Consider the following 21,771-nt stretch of genomic DNA (forward strand, 5'->3'; position numbering starts at 1 on the left):
ACATAACAATTTGAGGGGTTTCCCCCACTCTATTTATTTAATACACTGGCACCATTTGTATAATAGATGAAAGTTTCAAAATAATGGTTTAGATTGTGATCAGTTTCTAAAGACTCTCACGGTGAGAGGAAGTACTACATATTAATGTTTGTGGCACATTTACCATAGCATGCTAGAATTCACAAAACTAGTAAATAATCCTGTATAGCCTTTAATTACTGTTTATTAAAAAATAAGCATTGGCAAGTAATTTACGAGTACCATATTTGCCAAACAAGCTTACACAATCCAATAAAGCTGAAAACTACTCTTCTGGCAAATTTCTTTTATTTTACAAAATATAGATGCATTTAAAAAAAAATTTCAAATGAACATTCCTTGCTCTGTAATCTGATTATGTTAAAGTTTTATTCTGGAAATGAGAAATTCACTTGGCAACACAGATACAACATATTTATTCTGTACTTCCCAGCACAAATTACAGCAAACGTATGCACAAATATCAAAGCCAGGCACAGGTAACAAGTTCAATAAACTTTACATATTGCTACAAAACTCTGGAAGTTGCTGCAAGTCTTTCCAGGAGCCTAGATGGCGGTGTAGTTCTTGGTGTAGTTAGTGAGTTTGATCTTCTCTGGGAAAATTATGTTAACTGAAAGGTTTTCCCCATTGTTAGACTGAAGAAAGCAATTCTTTTTCTTGCGTAGGAGATGGCTATATTTGGCATTAGCAAGCCACATTTCACATTTGGAAAAAAATACAATCGCAGTTGTACCTAACACAACAAGACATGTAAGCAAGCCTAGCACAATGAAACATATCACCTGACTTTTATTAAGCAAGGGGTCTGTGTTTTGGATTGTTTCTTTCATTGTTATTTTCAAGACTTTATATTCTTGGTGAGGTACTGACTTTGGATGAGCATTTGGTGGTAGATTATAACTCTGCCCGTGTTTGGCCTCTGTATTCACACCATGGAGACTTGTGTTTCTGTTGAGATATGTGCAGGTTACACCAACAAATTCCGGCTTACAAATGCATTCAAATCCTCCTTCAGGATGCTCATGACACGTTCCTCCATTCTCACACGGGCTGCTAGCACAGAATATGACACGGCTGCTGCAGGATTTGCCCATATAGCCAATAGGGCAATGACAGTTGAAGCCTCCACCAATATCTGTGCATGTTCCTCCATTTTCACATGGGTTGGGTTCACAGTCATCTACATCTATTTCGCAGAAATTGCCAGCAAAACTTGGAAGGCACAAACAGGAGGCATGAGGCGCAAATCCATTGTCATCAACACATGTTCCCCCATTCTGACAGGGAGAGCTGGAACACAAGACAAAAACAGATGGGAGTTTAAAGAAAATTTAAGTGAAATAAATAGATATGCAACATTTCAGATAATTAAAAAGGGGTAATTTTCTTTACTAGATAATGAGCCATATCTGTTCTTGGTGGAATGTCATTTATGTCCATGGAGTTGCATCAAGAATGAATTTTGTCCAACATCTTTATCAATATACACTGTCCCTCTAATATTGCAACATTAATTACAATCTCTTCTGCACATCCTAATGTACAAATCCTATTTGAAGAGATTTAAAACTGTTTTTGAAATTAAGCTGCCCGGTGTGTCCGTCTGGTTAGATCTTGTGATCTGAGGAACGGTTGAGTAGGTATTCAGACCAGAGTGAGCAAAGATACTGCCAGCATGGCTTTGTTTTTCCTCAGCAATTAGTCAAAACATAATCTAGGTATATATATATTCAGTATAAAATATCAACAAGCATAAGCTGATGTGGAGAAGTTTATTTTTCTTGTATGTCTAAGGAATAGTCATACCCTGTACATTCAAGAGCCTGGGAGAATTCAGGGCACTTTGAAACCTCAAAGCACTGAAAACAATTCAAACATTTCCATTGTTATTTGAATAAATACATTAAGTGAGAATAATTTTGTCAAAAGAAATCATATACAATCAAAACTGTTATTTCAAAGGGATTGAGGACGCAGTTGCTCAGGAGACTGGTAACAAGGATACCAAACTTTTCACATCTAGGTCCCAAATTTGAATGGACCCGGGTCAGTAGTGTTCAAAAGTTGGTACCATCTCATGGCTGCTTGGTTGCCTGTGTGAAATTACCTTATTCCAATTCCTACTAGATAAGTGTTCACAGTGCAAAAGCCAACCCACTCAGCATCCTCCTTGATAGTCTTCACAGAAAAGCCCAGGACATAGAAACTGGAGAATGCTTTCACTTCTAGAGGTGGTTCATTCACATCAGGGCAAGGAGACACTGATTGTTTTGGTACACCCTTTCTGTGGAAGAGACGAGGACATCCTCCTCCAGGAATATGAATCCAGCATATTTCATTGGTACTAAATTAACTAAAAAGCTATTAAAGGAAGATTGTACTAAGTGCAATTTCAGAGGAGTCAGCAGAAGTAGAGTGGCAGCCAGATAAGGGAAAGTAATGGAGAAGTTATGCAAAAACAGAGAGCCTTTAGCTCCTCAGATTGAATCAATATAGTCAACACTGAAAACATTCACAATGACTTGTTTCAGGAATTTTTCTTCCAGAAGTATTTTTATGTGTTGATCTCTAATGTAACCCCGAATATCTCATCAGAATTTAAATATGAACACATCATCACAAACCATTTAAAGTTAAATAAGTTAATTTAGAAATGTTAGCACAGAGGCCTACAAGCTCTGAGCATCCCTCCTGGCTATGGTAAAAGATTGTTAGTATGTAGGCAAGAGTACCATGCCGCCTTACAAAAGTTATGTCAGAGAAACAATAGATATTACTAACAGCTACAAGTTAAATTGCTTATAGAGTGGAAATAAGCTTAAGAGTATGACTTATTTTTACAGCTCCTTAAGGTTGTTTTGTGCCTTGTAGTTGGCTATGCTGTGTGAACAACAAGTTATGAAGCTGTAACCAAAACCACAAGAAAGGGCATGTAGGATGGAAACATTTAAGAAGAACATTATTCACCTTGTGTATGACCACAATATGACATTAACATATGATTGGCCAATTTATTAAAACATTCCAAACCGCAAAGGACACAGTGACATGATTGGCTAAGAGTTGTTTTAACTCATGCTATGCTTTATTGTTAAGGAGGTTAAAGTTATTATGATGGAAATATAGGGCAGAACCCATTTCATAATAAGTCTATAAAAACCTGGGACAGGGTCAGATGCAGATTGACCCCCTCACCTCCCAACTGGTTGGTGAATACCACCTTTCTGTTATGTGCTGTTCTATTTGTAGTTAGAGAAATCGGATTTAATAAACCAGTTTGAGCTTAGTATTTGATGCGTCACTGACTTACCCATTGACCAGAACCCACAACATTTGTTACAGAAACATGTCTTTCCTAATTTGGACTATATTAGTATTCCAGAGAGAGCTGCCAAGAGACATTGGGCCATAGATGACAGTGGGCCACATTTTGAAAAATCAACGGGGTGGTTAGTTACAGCATAATTCAGTCCATTACTTGCACTGTGGCAGTACAGGAATCTCGTGCAAGAGATTGCAAATGAATTTCCATCTCACTTTCATGATAATTTTACGTGCAACAGCAAAACTTTTAACATCCAAGATTAGAAAACACATTTAGGTTTCATACACTGAAAGGACGTTAACCTTGACATGGCTCAATCATTCCATATTCCTGAAGGCATATAGTACAGTACCTGCCAGTATTTGAAAAGATCACTCAAATCGTTATTTTAAAATACTGCACTTATAGTGGGAGACCCAAAGCCTAGGACATCGAACATCACTGCTCTCATGCTCCAGCTACATGTGCACAAATAGTTAATATTTGCAACTGGTTAAATGACCCATTATGGCCATTATGGATTCCCACACTGGGACTTTGGGTTGCCTTCGGAGATCTACTGATAACTGGGCTTTGAACTGCATCAGAAGCATGAGCTGCAGAGGAATGGGCAGGTGGTAGAAGTTGTCTTAAAACCCCTATACCTCTGGAGGTGGAATGGCCCAGCTTCCCAGACTCTCAAGGTATGTCTACATTGCAATGTAAGCCTAGGCTCGGACACAAACCCTAATCCCCCTTCTATCTACACACAATTCTAACACAGATCCATTACCCTGCAGAAGTAGAGGGTTTGAGCCTGAATCCCGAACAGGCTCAGGCCCAAAAATCCATCATAGTGCAGTGTGGGCATGGCACAGCTCAGGTCCAAGCCTCCCAGATTCAGGTCATTTCCCCAGGACACAGGGCCAGATACAGTAGGTAGCATTCAGTAATATTTTATTATTATTGTGACGTTAAGGAGCTCATCTGTAATAACTTTTGAACACTGTATGTGATCTAGTTAGTGGGATAGTTAATGTATGGCTATATTGTGTTATTGGAATATTTATTGCATGTAGGGTGATCAGATGTTCTGATTTTATAGTGACAGTCCCAATACATGGGGCTTTTTCTTATATAGGCACCTATTACTTCCCCAATCCCCTGTCTCGATTTTTTACACTTGATATCTGGTCATCCTAACTGCATGCATATGTTGGTTTACTTTAATAGCAGGGTTGTTAACAAGTAGGAAGGCCACATGATAGCCCCAGATAAGCACATTGGGGGTCAGTAAGACACAATGCCTGAGCTATTAGCTGTGAAGATGCTACTTTCAGGCAAGAGCCAGGTCACAAGTCTTGTTTTGCCAGGGCTGGGACTGAAGAAATCAAAAGGAACGCAGACAAGGTAAAATGTCTCCTTCTCCTGAGATCAGGCAGTTGTCAGGGAGCTGTTCATAGGGTACAGGCTGACAAAAACACAGACACATACCTGGGGTTTTAAAGGAGTTAGGCCTTCCTATGCGTTAAGTAAGACAATGTGTGTAGCCCTTTTCTTGGTTTAAAAATCCGTTTTGTCTTATGCTTTCTTTGTTCTTACAGTTCAGATTAAACAAGACCTTGTTTTAAGAAAGCTGTCTAGTTCTTCTAGTTAGCACTGATCACAAGTCATCAAAGGGAAGACTTGCAGGTGCAAAACCCAGTCAGGCCACATCGTGCTGAAGTTCAAGAGTGGGAGAATTGTGGGTTTCACCCCAGAAAAAGGTAAGGGCACGAGGCCTAACACCTGTGGGGTTACACTCAGAACAGAGAAGGGGTCAAAGATACAACTAGCCCTGAACCACAAAAGTTTCAACATCTTAGAGGGGCACCCAGAGACCCCAATCAGATCAGAGCCCCACTGTACTATAAACAGGAGACAGGCTATCACCCTTCCATAATAAAACACTTACCTGCAGAGCAGGGATTGGAATTGTGTCCCTTCAATTCCTAAAAGCCAAACCTCTATCGTATGAGTGAAAGGAAGATTTCTGTTAGGCCTTTATTATGCCACCAGTTCCCTTAGCGAGCACTGCACATCAGCCATCCTTACATTGTAAACAGCAACCAACCAGTGAGGGTAAAATACTCACACATACACAAAACACCCAACCTGGCCCCACTGAAGTCAATGGCAAAAATCTTGAGCTGACATAACAGAGCACAGGTTTGGAAAAAAGTCATAGACTCATAGGCTTTAAGGTCAGAAGGGACCATCTTCATCTACTTTGGCCTCCTGCACATTGCAGGCCACAGAACGTCGTCTGCCTATGCACGTAATAGACCCATAATGTCTGGCTGAGTTACTGAAGTCCTCAAATCATTATCTGAAGACTTCAAGTTACAGAGAATCCACCATTTACAGTAGTTTAAACCTGCGCGTGCCCCCTGCTACAGAGAAAGGCAAAAAACTCCCAGGATCTCTGCCAATCTGACCCAGGGGAAAATTCCTTCCCAACCCCAATTATGTTGATTGGTTAGACCCTGAGCATTTTGGCAAAAGTCTCCAGTTTGAAGGCAGTGAGAACATGTTTGGGCTACAGCCTTTTACAAAACAAATATTTGTTTGCTCAATTACAACCCATTTTCTTCAAATATAAGTTTCCAAGGAGATTTAACCACACGAAAAGGCTAAAAGGGTTGTAACAAACCATTGTTGGGCTAAAGGGAGACAAGGAAACCTTAGACAAAAGTCAATGTTTCAAATTAGGATAATTATTTTTAAAGTGATTTATAACATAGAGATTAATTTTCTTCAAGCTTTGCAGAAATATTCTGCTTCATCCTCAGGGGAAATCCACCAACTTTCAGGCTACGACAATTTTTCAAGCCAAAGGTCTAGGAAAGCTAAAACAGCAATTTATAATGGAAGGTGGTAGCAGCCTTAACCATAGTGACACTTTTGCTTCTCCATAATAAAATGCACGAGGATTAAAGGTCCTCAGATATTAGGAGAATGTGAAAAGACCCTTGACAGAATAGATTCCTCTTAAGGACAGATCCTCAACTAGAGCTGGCTGTATTTTTTCAAATTTCACTAAAAAATTATTCACAATTTTTTCATCATTTTTCAGACAGTTCTGTTCCCAGCTATATCATTAAACCCTAGCGACAGCCGACTCATGGACAAAATGTGCAGCCAAAAAGCCACAGTAAGACAAGACTCACAGGGAACAGGTTCCTTAATGAATAGGTTCATTCCTTAAAGTCTATGTTCCCCACAGTACTTTGAGTTCAGCCATTAATACAATACTGCAGGTAGAGTTTATTGTATCAGAATACTGCCGGCCTTCATCAATGAGTAAAAGCTTGAATTTAACTAAATTATATTCCTTCTAATCCCTTGTTTCTGTTTTAGCCTCTTAATGTTTATCTGTCCAAATCTTCTGTTACATGCTTAATTAAAACAGGTATCCATATTTTAGACATTACATTCTTAATTGATTTCATTTACTGGTACTAATTTCCTTTAATTTGTACATTATAGATGATTTACCTTACAATACAGGTCTAAGGAACAGTTAGTATCTTGCATGTAAACACACGCCAGTTGTCTACTTATCTACTTTATGGGCCATGTTGGCAGACATATGCACATGCATTTTTCTGCCTATCTTGTACTTGCAGTTATTGTGACTGCATAATCAGTTATGGCAAATGAGCATACAAATGACTAATTAGACACATGACTGGCCAGTTTTATACATGCTTACTGTGAAGGCATGAGAAAATCTTCCAAACAGCCAGTTAGTTAAGTAGTTCAGGAAGTTAATTTGTTAATGGAATTCTTTCCCTGGATTTTGTTGGGCTTTGGATCAGGACCAATAAATATCAGAAAGGCAGTTTGACAAATGTGAATAAATAAATGGCCCCTTGGATGCCAGCTACCTGGGACACTGCCATAACAGAGTTAATGGAAGTGACTGAGCTGGGGATGCCTTTGTGCAGATGAGGAGCTGCAGGAAGGCTGTTCTATGCAAGAGCCCTTCACTATCAAATACAAACTCTCTCCTCCCTCCAGTCCCATCCCACTAATCCAATTTGCTGACTTTTAGGTCTTTCAACTGCAGCTGTGAGTGTGTGTCCCAGCTTGAGTGGATGGACACATGCTAGGTCTGCTTGAGCGAATGTGCTAAAAATAACCATGTAGCCAGGAGTAGCACAGGCAGTATCTCGGGCTAGCCACCTGAGTTTGTACCCAGGGAGACCAGGTGGGTTTGTAATCAGGCAGCTAGCCAAGCTACTGCCTGTGCTACCCCCAGCAACACTACTATTTTTAGCACATTAGTTCTAAGCTAGCTAGCAAAGCTAGCACATATCTGTCTACTCAAGCTGGGAAGCACTCGCTCAGCTGCAGCATTGACATACCCTTACAACATGCTGCCAAACTCATCAATTTGGACAGGCATTTTGGATAGCCTGAGGTTTGGTGGGTTTAGCTGAGCATAGAGGCAGGGGTTAGGAGGAACGTGGGTGACTAGAAGGAAGAAACTCTCTCTCCTCTCTGTGGCCTGAGGAAGCAGTATGCCCCCCCACCCCTTTTCTTCTGCTGATTTAATGAGAATGTCTCCTCTCATTTAACCACTACACTGGGTGTAGAGTTTTGTGGGAGTTCAAATACCTTGGTATTGCAGACAGGGTTATTTTGTGCTGAGGGAGGTTGCTAGTTGGCTACCTCACTTGTGGTCTTAATTGGATTATATTTTTAATTATTTGTTAAGAGCACCTAGAACATTATTTTGATATTTATATATTGAAACTGTAAATAAACCCAATCAAAATATTACTGCAATATTTGCAATTTTGAATATTTGAGGTTCAGATTATGCACACAAACTCATGCTAAAAATTTGACATAATTATATAATAGGACTAGATCAGAATTAGTAGATTTGAGGCTAGAAACAAATAGGCTAGAAACAAAACTACCATGTAGGCCAAAAAAGTTTTGTGCTACATAGCAAACATTTTATGATTGAAGAAAGAAAACCAGAGAAAAATTTAGCAGGACTGTATATTTATATCAGAAATCAATATTTACCCATTAATAATACAGGGTCCTTTTTTCAGATGGCAGTTTTTCCCTGTAAATCCCTTGGCACACAAACAAATATATCCTCCATCTCCAGTCTCTATGCATGTTGAGTTATTGGTGCAGGGTTTTGAAGAACATGGATGAATATCTGTGTTAATAAAAGCAGACAGTTTTGTTAAATCAAAACACTATTAGTCATAATGTTAAATATTTAGCACATGAGAAATCAGGGCCTACTTTATCATATAAGAGCCATTAAATAGTAAACAATGCAAAAAGACTAAAGTGGATTTTTAAAGGTCCTTCATCCTGCATTGCATATATTTTGATTTATTCTTCTCTCTAATGGAGGGCAGATTGTTCATAGATACTGTCAACTTGTTCCCCACTCATTAGCTCTCACTTTGTGAAATACACTTGGATTGTTTTGCTTTATGAATAAATAATATTAACAATAAAGAGTTAGTTGTCGGGGGAGAGCTACTGATTACTATAAACACCACCTCACATTCCCAGCTACTTCATACATGTAAGTCAGATAAAGCAATGGGCAATCTAAACATGGTATAGTTACAAATTTCTCCAGATTGCTTGATGTTTGACGTCCTACACATAAGCATTTTACATTTTAAAAGAGAAAACTGATATTTGTAGTACCAAAACACAGGAGCTGTTTAGGAATTTAGATTTTCTTGGGCAGTGAGGGTGTCAGCAAATGCCAATTTGGTTGAAACTGAAACTTTTCTTAGGAGACGGCTGGTTTCAATGAAGATTCATTGGAAAGGTTACTTGGGTCCTGGCTGGAAATTCTGGGTAAAACCAGAAAAAGAGAGAGATACCTCGACCCCACAGTAAGTAACGTCAATGGTTATGGCACTCATCTGTGATGCGGAGAACCCAGATTCAAGTCCTTGTTCTGCCTGATGTTGAGCAGGGACTTGAGCCTGAGTCTTCCACATCCTTAGGCACTAGGTTCTTTGCTATTCTGGCATCATGGTGTCTGTCTCAATCTCTCCTGTTGGCCCTATACAACTTTGTATACCTAATTAAATATTCATTGGGCCAGAGGGAGAGTGACTGTAGAGACTGGTGGCTCACCTAGGATGTGGCTGATGCAAGGACTTGAACTTGCATCCTTCAAATTTCAGGTAGATGCCCTAATGATTGGGCTATTGGGTACTGTGGAAGGCTTCTTGTTTACATGAAAAACTCTGAAAAGTCTCCTCCGTTTCATCCAGTGCAGAATGGGAACATTTGTGTGGGATGGGAAAACTGCTTCCAGCCCAGCTCTACAAAACACCTTTGAACCGCAACTTGTCCCTCTGTCTGTGGTGTAGTCTTCGCTGGTTGGAATTTACCTCTTACATCAGGTACCAGAAGAGTGGACCCTGTTATATTTTTGCCTTGTAAGTCACGCACATAATCTGTCACAATTACCCTCTTAGACTGAATCTCCTCTAGAGCAACTATTGAAGATTTAAAAGGAAATAAATAAATAAATAAATGCAGGTTTGAACCAAGATAACATGGCAGCTGCTGTGAGGTCTTGCAACTTGCTGTGAATTTTTGCAAGCTCACACATGTTTTGAGTGACAGTACAGTGCATATACTTTTTTCTAAAGTGATAAACAAGGATGTTATGAGTATTAAATTCTACTTCCCACCTAAACCCACCAGATAATGTGAACCTAGAGGAATATCATGAGGCAATGTAAAATATTAACTATAATTATAAACTTTGTCCAGTTACAATTATAGTAAAATGCTCCTCCCCCTGTATAGGGGTCTATTTTCCACTATATTAGTCTGTCCCGATTGCCACACTACCACTTTATATGAACTTTTGTATGTAAACGGTGGTTTCCACAAGGAACAAAATAGCCTTGGCTGCATTTTGCAGCGGTGTTGTGTGCCCATTTTGGCAAGCCTTAAGAGCAGCTAACCAAACACAAACTTGATACGTGAGAAAGGAGATGCCTTGAAATAGACACACATTCAATAACATTAAATAAGAAATGTATAAGATTGAAATAAGAAAGGAAAGAAAATAAGACATATAACAGCTCACTAGCTAGGAAAATGACACACAATCCTTGAGCCTATAGGAATAAATTCACTACTTTAAAAAAACAACAACATTATTCTCGAATTTCCCCCCACTCTTCTTTCAAATGACTGATGAGCTGTGGAATTTCTTACCACAAGAGATAACTGAGGCCCAGAGCTAAAGAGAATTCAGAAAAGGATTAGACATTTGCATAGATAAGAATATCTACAGTTGTTTTACATAGAATTAAAATAGCATGTACAAAGAGTTAAACCCTCCTGCTTCAGCAATCACTAATTGTTTTTATTAGGAAGAAACTTCCCCAGTAGCAGTTCACTGGAGAGTTTCTTGCACCTTCCTCTTAAACATCAGTATCAACCATTAGATGGACCATTGCTTTGATCTGCTGTGAGGATTCCTATGTTCCAAATGAGCTGTCATTAAGGTACCTGCCACATATTCTGAATGCCATAGTTACTGTAATGGCACTAATTTTGTGGGCTTTTGCCCTGGTTTCCATAGAAACAAACCAGCCACACTGTTTTCCCCCTTTGTTTTGAAATTGATTCCGTGTGGTACATACACCCACTATGGCATGTCACGAAGTCAGCTCAAGAAAGAGAAACCCTCTGTAACTGGGTGGCTTTCACCACAGGCTGGGGCTAAGCCAACCCTAATTATAGCATGAGTCTCACCTGAGAGGAATCAAGTGATTTGGGAGTAAAAGGAGCAGGAGAGTGTAATAAAGGGGGGAAGCCTAGGAAGATGTGGCAGAGTTTGGAGAAAGTGAGGAGAGGCTCCTGCAGTGAAGACCCAGAGGCCAGGGGAGTTGCCCCAGGCAGGAAGGCCTGGGAGAAGGAAGAGAAACCTTGTGGTGTGTGGATTTAGGAATGGACCTTGTTTGGGGATTTTGAGTTTTATTTGCAGTTTATTTTATATTTTGACCACGAAAAAACTTGAAGGGAAGTTTTATTTGAACAGTCCAACTGGGGAAACTGAGGTAGTCTGCCTGTAGCCTGACCCTAGGCCATGAGGGGGTGCATGAGACGTGGTCATCCTGATTACACACTGATACATGAGTGCAGGTTTTAAATATGGGGTTGGATCCTGCAACGTGCTCTACCCTCTGGTCTTGATCCGGTAAAGTGCTCAAGCATATACTCAACTTCAAGCATGTGATTAAATGACTGAGGGTATGTCTACATGGGGATAAAAAAAATGCAACTTGCCCAGGTCAGCTGACTCTGACTCATCAGGCTTGGGCCCTGGCAGCTTACAAATTGGTATGTAGACACGCAGGCGCTGGAGCCGCTTACCAACAATAAACAATGCCACCACCACTGGCCCATTTCCTCATAACAGGCTGGACCAACCCCCAAATCTGAATACCCCCAAACTTTGGGGAAGTTCAACCTGGATCTGAACCCTGGAGCAGGCCCAACTCTATTAAAAACAGTGGCTATGCAAGGAGAAGATTTAGAACAACTATACAGGTGCATGTTCTAAAACTATACAAACTGGAAATTTATGTGATGCACAATGAAATTTGAGCAAAATATACCAATGCAGTTCAAAATTACCTCCAGTTTCCTCCTTGTTTAATGAGCAAAGTAGCTGCTCAGAATATGCTCACATTTTAAAAGTATACATCTATCAAATTAACTACAGACCTCATCAGCTTTCCCACAATCAGTTTTGCATCCTTTCTAGCTGACAATGTCAAAGCAGCGGCTGCATACAGAAACGCCTTGGCAAGCATACATAGGCTTTAAAAGTTGCGAAAATGGAGGACATTGAGGAGATGCAACAACTTCCCATAAAAAAGGTGCATTACTTATTAACTTCATTGATTCTTTAGAGCAACATAGTAAATGTATGTTTTGACCTGGTGATATAGACTGCCTGCAGGAGCTAAAAATGCCAGTTTAGGTCCATTTGCTTGTGAAAATGTAATGCTGGTTGTCTCCACTTCTCACATGCAAAGATAAAGTGTTAAGGAGGATTCCTTTATAGGTAGGAGTCTAGTATTTTATACCGATTTACTGGATTGGATTTAGTGTTTCCATATGAAAGTCAGTTATTCATACATGCTAACCATCCCAAGTTGGGCAGGAGCCTCCTATTTGTCCTGTGGAATTTCCTCTTTCTTCCTAACCTGATCAAATCTGGATTAGTGGTATGTGTTAATAAATTATACACAACTTTATACAGTTAGGCAACTGACGCCATCTTCCTAATAGAGGCGGGTCCAATCCAATGGCGGAGCAGTTGCTCCATTTCACGTTATATTGCTTTATTGGATCATGACAATCATGGGTAAAGGCCACCCAATAACAGGGAGGAAGCTTCTCTCTGCTGACCCAATATGAATGAGAGAACATGTCCAGACTAGCTAAATCCATTGGACTGGCATGATTTTCAATATACCTGATAAATCCAGACATCAGACAAATGGCTAATTCTATCACTCTGATTATTCTTGACATGTCCTTAGCTGGCCCCGGATTCAAGCTGGCAAAAACTGACTCCTGGTGCTGAGTGAAATAATTTTTGGATGTCTGTAGAGCATGCTTGGCATTATTAAACATAGAGATAATCGGTAATATTTTCAAATCCACCCAAGTTATTTTCAAAAGTGACTTAGGACCAAATTTTCAAAGTATTTAGGTGCCTAGAGATCTAGATCAGACACTAATGTTATTTTCAGAAGTGCCAAACCAGATCAAGTTTCTAACATGCACTGATTTCAAGTGATTAAGTTCCATTTTCAAAAGTGACAGATTTTCAATGGTATTTAGGTTTCTAGAGATGCAAATAGGTGCCTAGTGGGATTTAAAAACAAAAAGTAATCTCTCTAGGTGCCTAGATGCATCTTCAGTGTCTAAATACCTTTGAAAATCTGTCCCATTAGAAACCAAGTTTAATTGAAAGATGATGGGATTTAGGCTCTAAGTCAGGAGACTTTGAAAATGTTACTCAGTGAGAATTGCTTAATGAATAAGAATGATTTCTTGAACATCAAGTTAGAGAACATAGCAACAAACTAACTTTTGATAAACTAGAAATGATGAAACCCAGAAGACTGGCAAAAAATATGAATCCAGTTCTCCTTTTCCACTGGTTTAACACCAGTGTAACTCCATTGAATCACTGGAATTTCTTTTGATCTACAGTGATTTGAATGAAGGAAGATTTAAGTGCTATACCTTCCAATAGTTCCATTCACATCCTTGGCTAGAAAATATTTGGTCAAGTACCAAGCTCATGTATTTATTTCAACTTATACTATCATATTCACACGATGTTGGATAATGAATTATTTCAACTGGTTGAACATACCCATGGGGACTTCTTACATTTACGGAACCAGGGTAGAATTTATTATTCACCATCTGCATGTGACAATCATAGTTAAAAATGGAATTCTAACAATACCCAGAACTATATTATACAAGATATTGTATGTTTTCACCTAAAATGTGACTGCATAGGGCTTTTTTTCTCTCCCCTCCTCCCCCTCCCCCCCAAAAAATTAATGTCTCCTGTTTTGGGTCAAATATTCATTTTGAAAGAAAACATCTAGGGAAAAGCTTTTGCATATTTTTAACACCAGATGGAGCTGTAATCACTTCATTTAATCTCTGGAAAACTATGTTACTCTATTAAAGGAAAGTATTTGCAAACCTATGTCGCAGAGGCTGCCAACCCATCCTTCTTCACAGACACATTGCCATGGTTTGGCACAGCTGCCATGCACACAACCAGGAAAAGGAACACACTGATTACAGAGAGCTCCTTGCCACCCAGGTTGACACCTGAAATAGATACAAAACAAGATGCAGAGGGGTTTATTTTAATAATTACCAGGCTGTTCTCCTTTTAAATGCACAAAAAACTGAATTTGCAAAGATAACAATGCTACATGTAATGCATTTGAAAGAAAAAGACCTTCAATGTTTATAAAATACTGGGGAAAGAATTAAAGAAAATCGATTTACTCTAAGTGGAAGAAAAACAAATATTTTAAACCTAAAATAACGTAGCCCTCTTAAGTTTCTTTCTATAAGTGCTCCTAGGATACTTTTTAAAAAAATTCTAATTCTCAAAGGCATCCAGGTTTCTTTAATATGTTATACAATTCTAGTTAAAGTCTGTTAATGGAGAGCTGTTTCCTTATAGCATCACATTTTCAGCTGGCAAATCATTCTAATTTCTGTCTTTTTTTTGAAAAACAAGAATCATGTATTACTGAAACAATCAGTCCTTTCACTAATAACCTCAGTTGGTAGATCTCTTTACCTGCATTCACTAGGAATTTCACAAAATCCATTCACTGGGTGGCAGCCAGGTTTACAAACAACATCTGGGAGAGAGATTTGCAGTGTCAGTACTAAAAAGAACCATATCCTCACATTCTATATAGATTATAGATGCTTTAAAACCAACCAAACATGTATAAAATTCTAAAAACAAAATGTAATTCTAAATAAACATATCGCCTAGCAATTCAGCTAATACACCTATTAGACAACTGGAATGGAAGTTCCTCAGAATTGTACAAGTTAAAGCACTTTAGCATATGCAAAATTTTTGCAATATTAATATCAATTTACTTAAAATTGAAAATTACATAAAGGGTCTAAGTCATTTCGCACATCACAAGATAGTCTAAGTATACTATTATACTTTTATTTATATAAAAGCACCTTTAGTCAGAAATAATTTGCATTCTAAAAATTTGCTAGTATACATGTTGAATCCATTCAACAAGGCTGTGTTATTAATAAACACTATTTTGATTAAATAGTATGAGAATAGCAAAAGTTAAAGAGAAAAAGTCACATTTCTATGCACACAATTTAATGTAAATATTTTAATTTGCTAAATAATCTTAATCTCACATGCAATCATTAACTTTTGAAATAATTAAATTGCAAGACAAATCCCTGATCACACTCGTCAGAAGAAAAGCGTCTCTCTAAAATCAAAAAGAGAAAATGAGAATTTGGAAGGAACTTGAACTAGAAAAAAAAAACATGCGTAGGGTAAAGCAATAGTCGGTTCTTCAACAATGGTATTAAAAAAAAATTAGCGTGAGGCTGGAAAGTTTTTAAAGCCGTTACTTGCGTTAAGGCTGCAAGTTCTTCCAATTCAGCCCATCAACTGCACACCAAGATGACACGGGAAACACTGGGTCTTCTGCATTGTTGTCTGATCGGTCAATCGCTGTTTTCCAGGACACTCAGCACAGAGGACACGCTTACTGGAATACGGCGGGTGTGTTTGTGTGATCCAGTAACGCGTTCCGTGTCCTCTCGCTTGTAGTGTGTGTGCGCGCATAATATCCAGAGTCTCTCTCGTGGACATATGAACGCACATCCACATTACTACGTTCTCCTTCTCTCCAACGAAACCGAACTCTTCCCGGTCACACAGAAAGGAGCCGGGAGCAGCAGCCGCCGAACGTGTAAAGAAACCAAACCTCCCCCCCCCCCACGAGGCTGCCGAACTTTCCGCGAGTGACAAAAGTGCCACGAACTCGTCCACGCTGCGTCCAGCCGCAGCAGCCAGCCGGGCGGCTCGGGCTCGGGCTCTGGCTCTGGCTCCGGCGCGCTCTTACCTGGGGTAACGGGCAGGATGAGGGGAAAGCAGCAGCAGCAGCAGATTAAAGTGACAGCCTGGAAATCCATCACCCAGCATATCAGGGGCGCGCTCCCCACCTACAACAACAGGGACATGCCCGTGGCAGGGCGCCGGGCTGCTCCCTCACCAGCCCAGGGAGGGGATCCGGCATCCGCCCCTCTCCCCGCGCGCTCCGCTAGCTCCCCTGGCCCGGGAAGCGTTGGCACCTCTGGGGGTGTCTACACCGCCCCTCTGCAGCAGCGGGCGCGGAGACTGTCTTTGCTGCAGAGCGAGCGAGCGAAAGCTCCCTCCTAGCCCTGGCAGCGGCTCGCAGGGGATCAGCTGGCTCAGTCAGGAGCCGGCTTATAATTAAACTTCTACGTGAAGGGGGGGGGGGAAGAGGCCTCCCCTTTTCCCCTGCTTCCCTCCGTCCGTCTCCCCCCCCTCCCTCCGCGAGGGGATCGCACCTGCATCCCCCACCCCGCGCGTGGGCAGGGAAGGAGTCGCCATGGAATTAACTTTGTTTCGGGGGTGGCTCTTCCGCAGGGGGCTTGTGCCGCTCCGCGGAGCTAGCGGGGGCTGCCCCGGCCCTGGGGAGCCAGAGGTCGGAGCAGAGCAGGGGGATCCTGTCCTGCGCCCTTCCCCTCTTGCTTCACTGCACAGACGGGCCAGGGCTGCTGGCTGCAGCCGGGCTGCCCCTGCTAGCGTCCGGGCAGGCGAGGGGAGTGATCAGCTGGCAGCCCTGCCAAAGCCCCACGCACCGATTGAGTCAGATCCGGGCCCCAGTTGGAGCCACCCGTCACTGGATTTCAAAGTGGTATGTGGGTTTTCCTTACATGGGTGCGTTTATTGTCCAGACTGCGGTCAGGCAACGTCCAAGTCCCTCATCGCCTTCTCCACTGACTAAGGGCCTCTTGGCACCTAGGCTGGACAGTTACAGATGGTTAGATCCAACTTTTCCAGAGTGGCTGCCAATTTTGGGGTGCAAACTTGTGGCACAGTGAAGCCCTGGCTGCTTTTGAAAATGTTGGCCTCGTTGTCTAGAGTACCTTGTCTTTCCCCTGCAAAACTGAAAGGGACCCTGCAAAGGACAAATATACCTCGGCACCCTTTCTTGTTTATTTATCGTGCTAAAAGGCAGCTTTCAATAGTTCTGGAGATGGGAGAAGTGGCTGAGAAGGAAAGGAGTTTTTCCCAGCCTCTATTACTTTTCCAGTACAACTAGCGGATTTTGTCTGGCCTGTTTTTGCTGGTGAACTCTGTAGATGACTGAAGAATTAGCGGGATTATGACATTACAAGGGACAAGAAGATGAACTTAGGGCAACTCTAGTAGCAGGGAGTTTTAGTTAGATTGGTTTAAACTGTGGTGTTTGTTACCAGGTATTTAATCCAACCTGCCACCACACAGTTGGCTAAATGCTGTCTTTGGGGAAGCTATAACCTCTACCCCTTCAGGTAAGGACAGAGAAAGCTCCAAGTCTAGGTTTCTAGTCTTCCAAGGAACGTGCCAACAAAAACAGGGAAGACAACATTTAATATGTGATATTTCTAAGGTTAAAAGTTTTTCAGTCCTTCATTATACTTCACTAAAGAACAACAAAAACAAAAAATAAAATAAAAAGACAAATCTCCTTTCCCCTTGAAGGGTCACTTTCAGCTGACTGTGTATTTTTCTGCGATTGTCCCTCCCTATACTTTCCCATTTGTAGCACAGGAGTGCCTGTGATTTCAGCTACCCAATTTAGGGACAGATTGGCTAATTCTTGTTGCTTGCAGTCCTCCTTTAAAGAAATTACTGTCTGTTATGCCTTAATTAGTGTCTTTTAGGATTCCCCAGCCCACTTTTTCCTCACTTGTTGATTTAATGCTTCTTTCCCTGAGACCTTATTTGTTAATTTGTCAACATTTATGTGAAGTACACTGAGCTGCCAGTAATAGTTTATGAACTGTTTTCATTGTTACGGTGTTGTTTGCTATAGGCTCACCAGGCTGATTAATTCAACCAGGGGTTAATTGCACATATGCAGGAAAGGGGACAATAGCTTCAGGCAGATTGTTTACTGGTACTTAAAGACAAATCAGACATCCTGTTTTACTCCCAACCATGCTAAGTTCATCAGTAGGGTTTGTAACCACAATTAGTAGGAAGCCAAGTGGGAAAAGCTAGAACAAATAATTTTGGGGTGCATAAACCACAGCTCCTGAAGAACAGGGGAGAGGGAGACTGTTTAGGAGTAGATTGAACCCCTGTCTCCAGCAGTTTGGGTGTCTTGGATAAACTGGGCCTTCCTAAACTATAGGTAAGAGAGAAGTGTGTGCAGAACCCCTGTGTTAAGAACCCTTCTCTCTTGTTATGCTTTTTTTCTACTGTTGAGATTAAACAATACGTTGTTTGGAAAATACTTTTGGTTACAGCTCCTGAAGGGAAGACTTGCAGGCACTATACTCAGTCAGGAATAGTAGATGACATAGAGATGCTATAGGTCCAGGTACCTGGTCTAAGAGTAGAAGAGTTGCAGAATTACATCCTGAGAGAAGGGGAGACACAGGGTAGTACCCATATACTCTTATTCTGTGAACCCATTCATTACTAAAATGAAGGCCAGTAACTCAGGCCAAGTTTTCTGTTTTTTCCTCACACATTCAACCATTTCTACGCTACTGGTCAGAAGTATAGTCAGGGTAGCTTATCCTTGAGTTTAGATATTATGGATAAATAATTATCTATGTAATTTGGAAACATCCTTTATGCTGCATGGTTGGCTGTATTTCTTACACAATAGATCATCTGGGTAGTTAAAACCCCCATAAGTATGATATTGTGTGGTTTCAAATACTCTGATAGTTGGTCCCAGAAGATTTTATTCTCCCTCTCCTCCGATCCTGATAGTCTGCAAAAGACGCCTGTGGTAGCTGTTATTTGTCATTGCCTGTATGATAATTCATAGATTTCACCACCACACTCATAACTGTCAATTTATATGATCTCATTGGTACTGAAAACGCTTTTGACATATGACATTCCTCCCCCTCTATCTCTGCTATTGAATATAGACTGCATTTATCCATACTGATATTTGACATTTATGAGAATTTTGTCACCAGGTTTCGGTTACACATGCTGTATTACACTCACTCTCATTTAATATGTTTTTAATCTTGCTTGCTTCCCATGTTTTTACATGTGTGTACAGATGCTTTAGTGCACAAATGCTCTCTATTTTCCACAGCAACTCCATCTTTTTATTATATTGTATGTCAGGTGTGCCTCTTTGATTAGTTGAATTAGGAAATAGGTCCCTTTCTCTGTCTTTAGTTTAAAGACCACCTGAAATAATTCTGCCAGTTTTAAATCTAGGAGCTCAGAATCCCTCCTGCTTAAGTAGAGACTGTTAAATCCAAACAAGCTTTCAACACAGAAGTTCCAATGTTCTATGATTCCAAAATAGTTCTCCTTTCTACGTTATGCCACCCAAGCAACCAAACAGCAAACCATTGCCACTCAGCTCAATAATTACATCCACCTGTCAGAAACACTCTCATCCAGCACTCTGACAGTTTTCAGTGAATGTGGAAAACACTACAGACTTGGGTTCTGGCAAATCTTAGTGAGTTCCACTAAGAATACCCCATTGCTGATCCTAGAAAGGTTTACTCTAAGACCTGAAAGCAAAAGCACCTCACCTAATCTTTGCCTACATTACAAGAAACGAACTAAGTGGTTGTTTTTCAGGTATCAAGATCTCAGACCATTTAAGGATTGTACACAACACCCTGAACCAGCACCTAGAAATTAACAAATAGCCTTTTTGAAGGTCCCAACATTCCATCAGTTTTAGGAGACAGATAGTTGCCCTGGGAACTAGCAGAAACTTCTGGCTGGCCTTTAGAAGTTTCCTTAAGAAAAATGTATTATGGAAATCCAGCACAGAGGTGTCAAAGGCAAAGACTACAGTAGTTGAGTCAAGATAGGACAGGAAATTCCTGAACCTCTTTGCCAGTAACATACATAAATGGGTGCTAAGTCTCACTTTCAGAAACTAAGAATCCAAAAGCAGCAAAGGGTCCAGTAAAGCCTTGAAGCTGTGAACTACCATTGTGGATGTATCCATCTACTCCTACAGATGCCTCCTCTGCCTGCTAATATCATAGGGGTTGGTGCACTGATTTCTCAGCTCACAAAATAGAACAGGTAGAGCCACCTTTATGAGACTTTATAATGAGTCCAAACAAAAGAACATCAGCTGTAGTAAAACAAAGACGAACTACAACCAACAGTTTCCTCCTACAGACCTGTAGGCAGGGTTCCAGTCGTCTCCCCAACCTCTACCTCGGAGGCACCCTCTTTATATTTTCCCTGCTCCCTCTAATAGGTCAGGGTTAAGTGGCTGCTGCATTAACTTGTTGGGGTCTGGTCTCAGGAGTGCCCTTGGACCCTGTCACATATCACTTATGTCTTGTCTGGAGGGAGATTCAGCCAATTTGTCTTTGTTCAGCTCCCAATTTCATTCAGATACTGTAAGAATCTAGAGACTACAGAATATGGGTTCAGTGAGAAGAAGCCAACAGATCACCATCAGCATGTCAATTGTACTACAAGTCCCAAAGACCTCATTATATTCTCTGTATACATATATTAAAGTGAGAGTAACAAGAAAGAGCCATATGGGGCATCACATATAGGAGCCCTGGGAGAGGAGAAAATGAAAATTCACTCAGCAGCTCTCTGAAAGGAAAGGAAAAATCAATTCTAAAGCAGTCCCATCCCACTGACAAGTCAGCAGTGCCTTGTGAACAATGGCATCAAAGACAGCTGACAGCTCTAATAATATCAGTGTGTACACCTTACCTTTATCCATCACTAGGAGCTCCTCAGCCAGAGACATTGTTAATACAAATACACATGGACACACAGCTTCTTTGGGGGATATACTGATCAATAACCACAGTGTAAGATGGTATTTAATATTCTACTCTATAACCTGTGACCAGTGTTGTCAATAAAGAAAAGTTGTTCCAATAAAAATCAAGGCCAATTCGAACCCATCAGAACCATTCTACACTCGAGCTCAGGCTGACCCACCTTACTCCTCTCCCATCAGGCAACAGTGCCTCTTCAATCCCCACCCCTGGGGCGTGGTTCTGTTCTCGCTCAAGTCAATAGTAGAACTCCCACTGACTTCAATGGTACAGCATCCGGCTGGAAGCTACTGCTTTTTACCACAATTAGATACAAACAAAATGTGTCTCTCTGCAAAACAAAAAAACCCTACAAAAATACAAGGAAATAGCAGTCCCCAAACTGCCAGAGTCTTTTGGACAGGATAATTGTTTTCCCATCAGAACAGAAACAACTGAAGAAGCTGTAGCTGAAATAAAATGCTGCCCCTCAACTCCCGTCACAAACGTTAACCTCACGCACTAGCCAATGACAATCAGCGGTGCCACCCATCAGTCAATTAATACAGGCCAGAAAACACTGTTGACCATTTCAGTAAACTCATCTGATGAAATCCTGGCCCCAGTGACAAAACTACCATTGACTTCAGTGGGGCCAGGAGTTTACCCAGTGTCTTTCACTGACAGAAAAGCACAACCAACAAACATGATCAAGGAATTAACACAAAGAACCACCCCCTGCCCTGTATGATTTCTCACAGAGTAGTTTATCAAGAAAT

At 40.8% G+C, this 21,771-nt stretch overlaps 1 protein-coding gene across 2 annotated transcripts; it reads right to left on the reverse strand.

Annotated features, from left to right (window-relative positions):
• Window positions 1-391: 391 nt before the first annotated feature.
• Window positions 392-17,003, reverse strand: DLK1 (delta like non-canonical Notch ligand 1). 2 transcript variants are annotated; one of them, XM_030558744.1, is made up of 6 exons: window positions 16,928-17,003; window positions 16,090-16,189; window positions 14,769-14,832; window positions 14,154-14,284; window positions 8,429-8,570; window positions 392-1,332 (listed from the first exon to the last, which is right to left on the reverse strand). In XM_030558744.1, exons 2-6 carry the CDS (start codon window positions 16,157-16,159, stop codon window positions 588-590), a joined length of 1,152 nt encoding a protein of 383 aa, XP_030414604.1. In that variant the 5' UTR covers window positions 16,160-16,189; window positions 16,928-17,003; the 3' UTR covers window positions 392-587. The 2 variants fall into 2 exon arrangements, with proteins under 2 accessions (XP_030414604.1, XP_030414602.1); XM_030558742.1 differs by lacking the exon at window positions 16,928-17,003 and adding an exon at window positions 16,559-16,771.
• Between the last annotated feature and the right edge of the window lie 4,768 nt (window positions 17,004-21,771).

This window comes from Gopherus evgoodei, chromosome 4 (genome assembly GCF_007399415.2).
Source record: "Gopherus evgoodei ecotype Sinaloan lineage chromosome 4, rGopEvg1_v1.p, whole genome shotgun sequence".
Classification (NCBI taxonomy): Eukaryota; Metazoa; Chordata; order Testudines; family Testudinidae; genus Gopherus; species Gopherus evgoodei.

Coding starts and splice junctions, on each gene's coding strand:
- DLK1 (XM_030558742.1), bottom strand. Junction 14,833..16,089: donor CATCCTGCCCGTTACCCCAG/GTAAGAGCGCGC, acceptor TCTCTCTCCCAG/ATGTTGTTTGTAAACCTGGC. Junction 1,333..8,428: donor GGACCCTGTATTATTAATGG/GTAAATATTGAT, acceptor CTTGTGTTCCAG/CTCTCCCTGTCAGAATGGGG.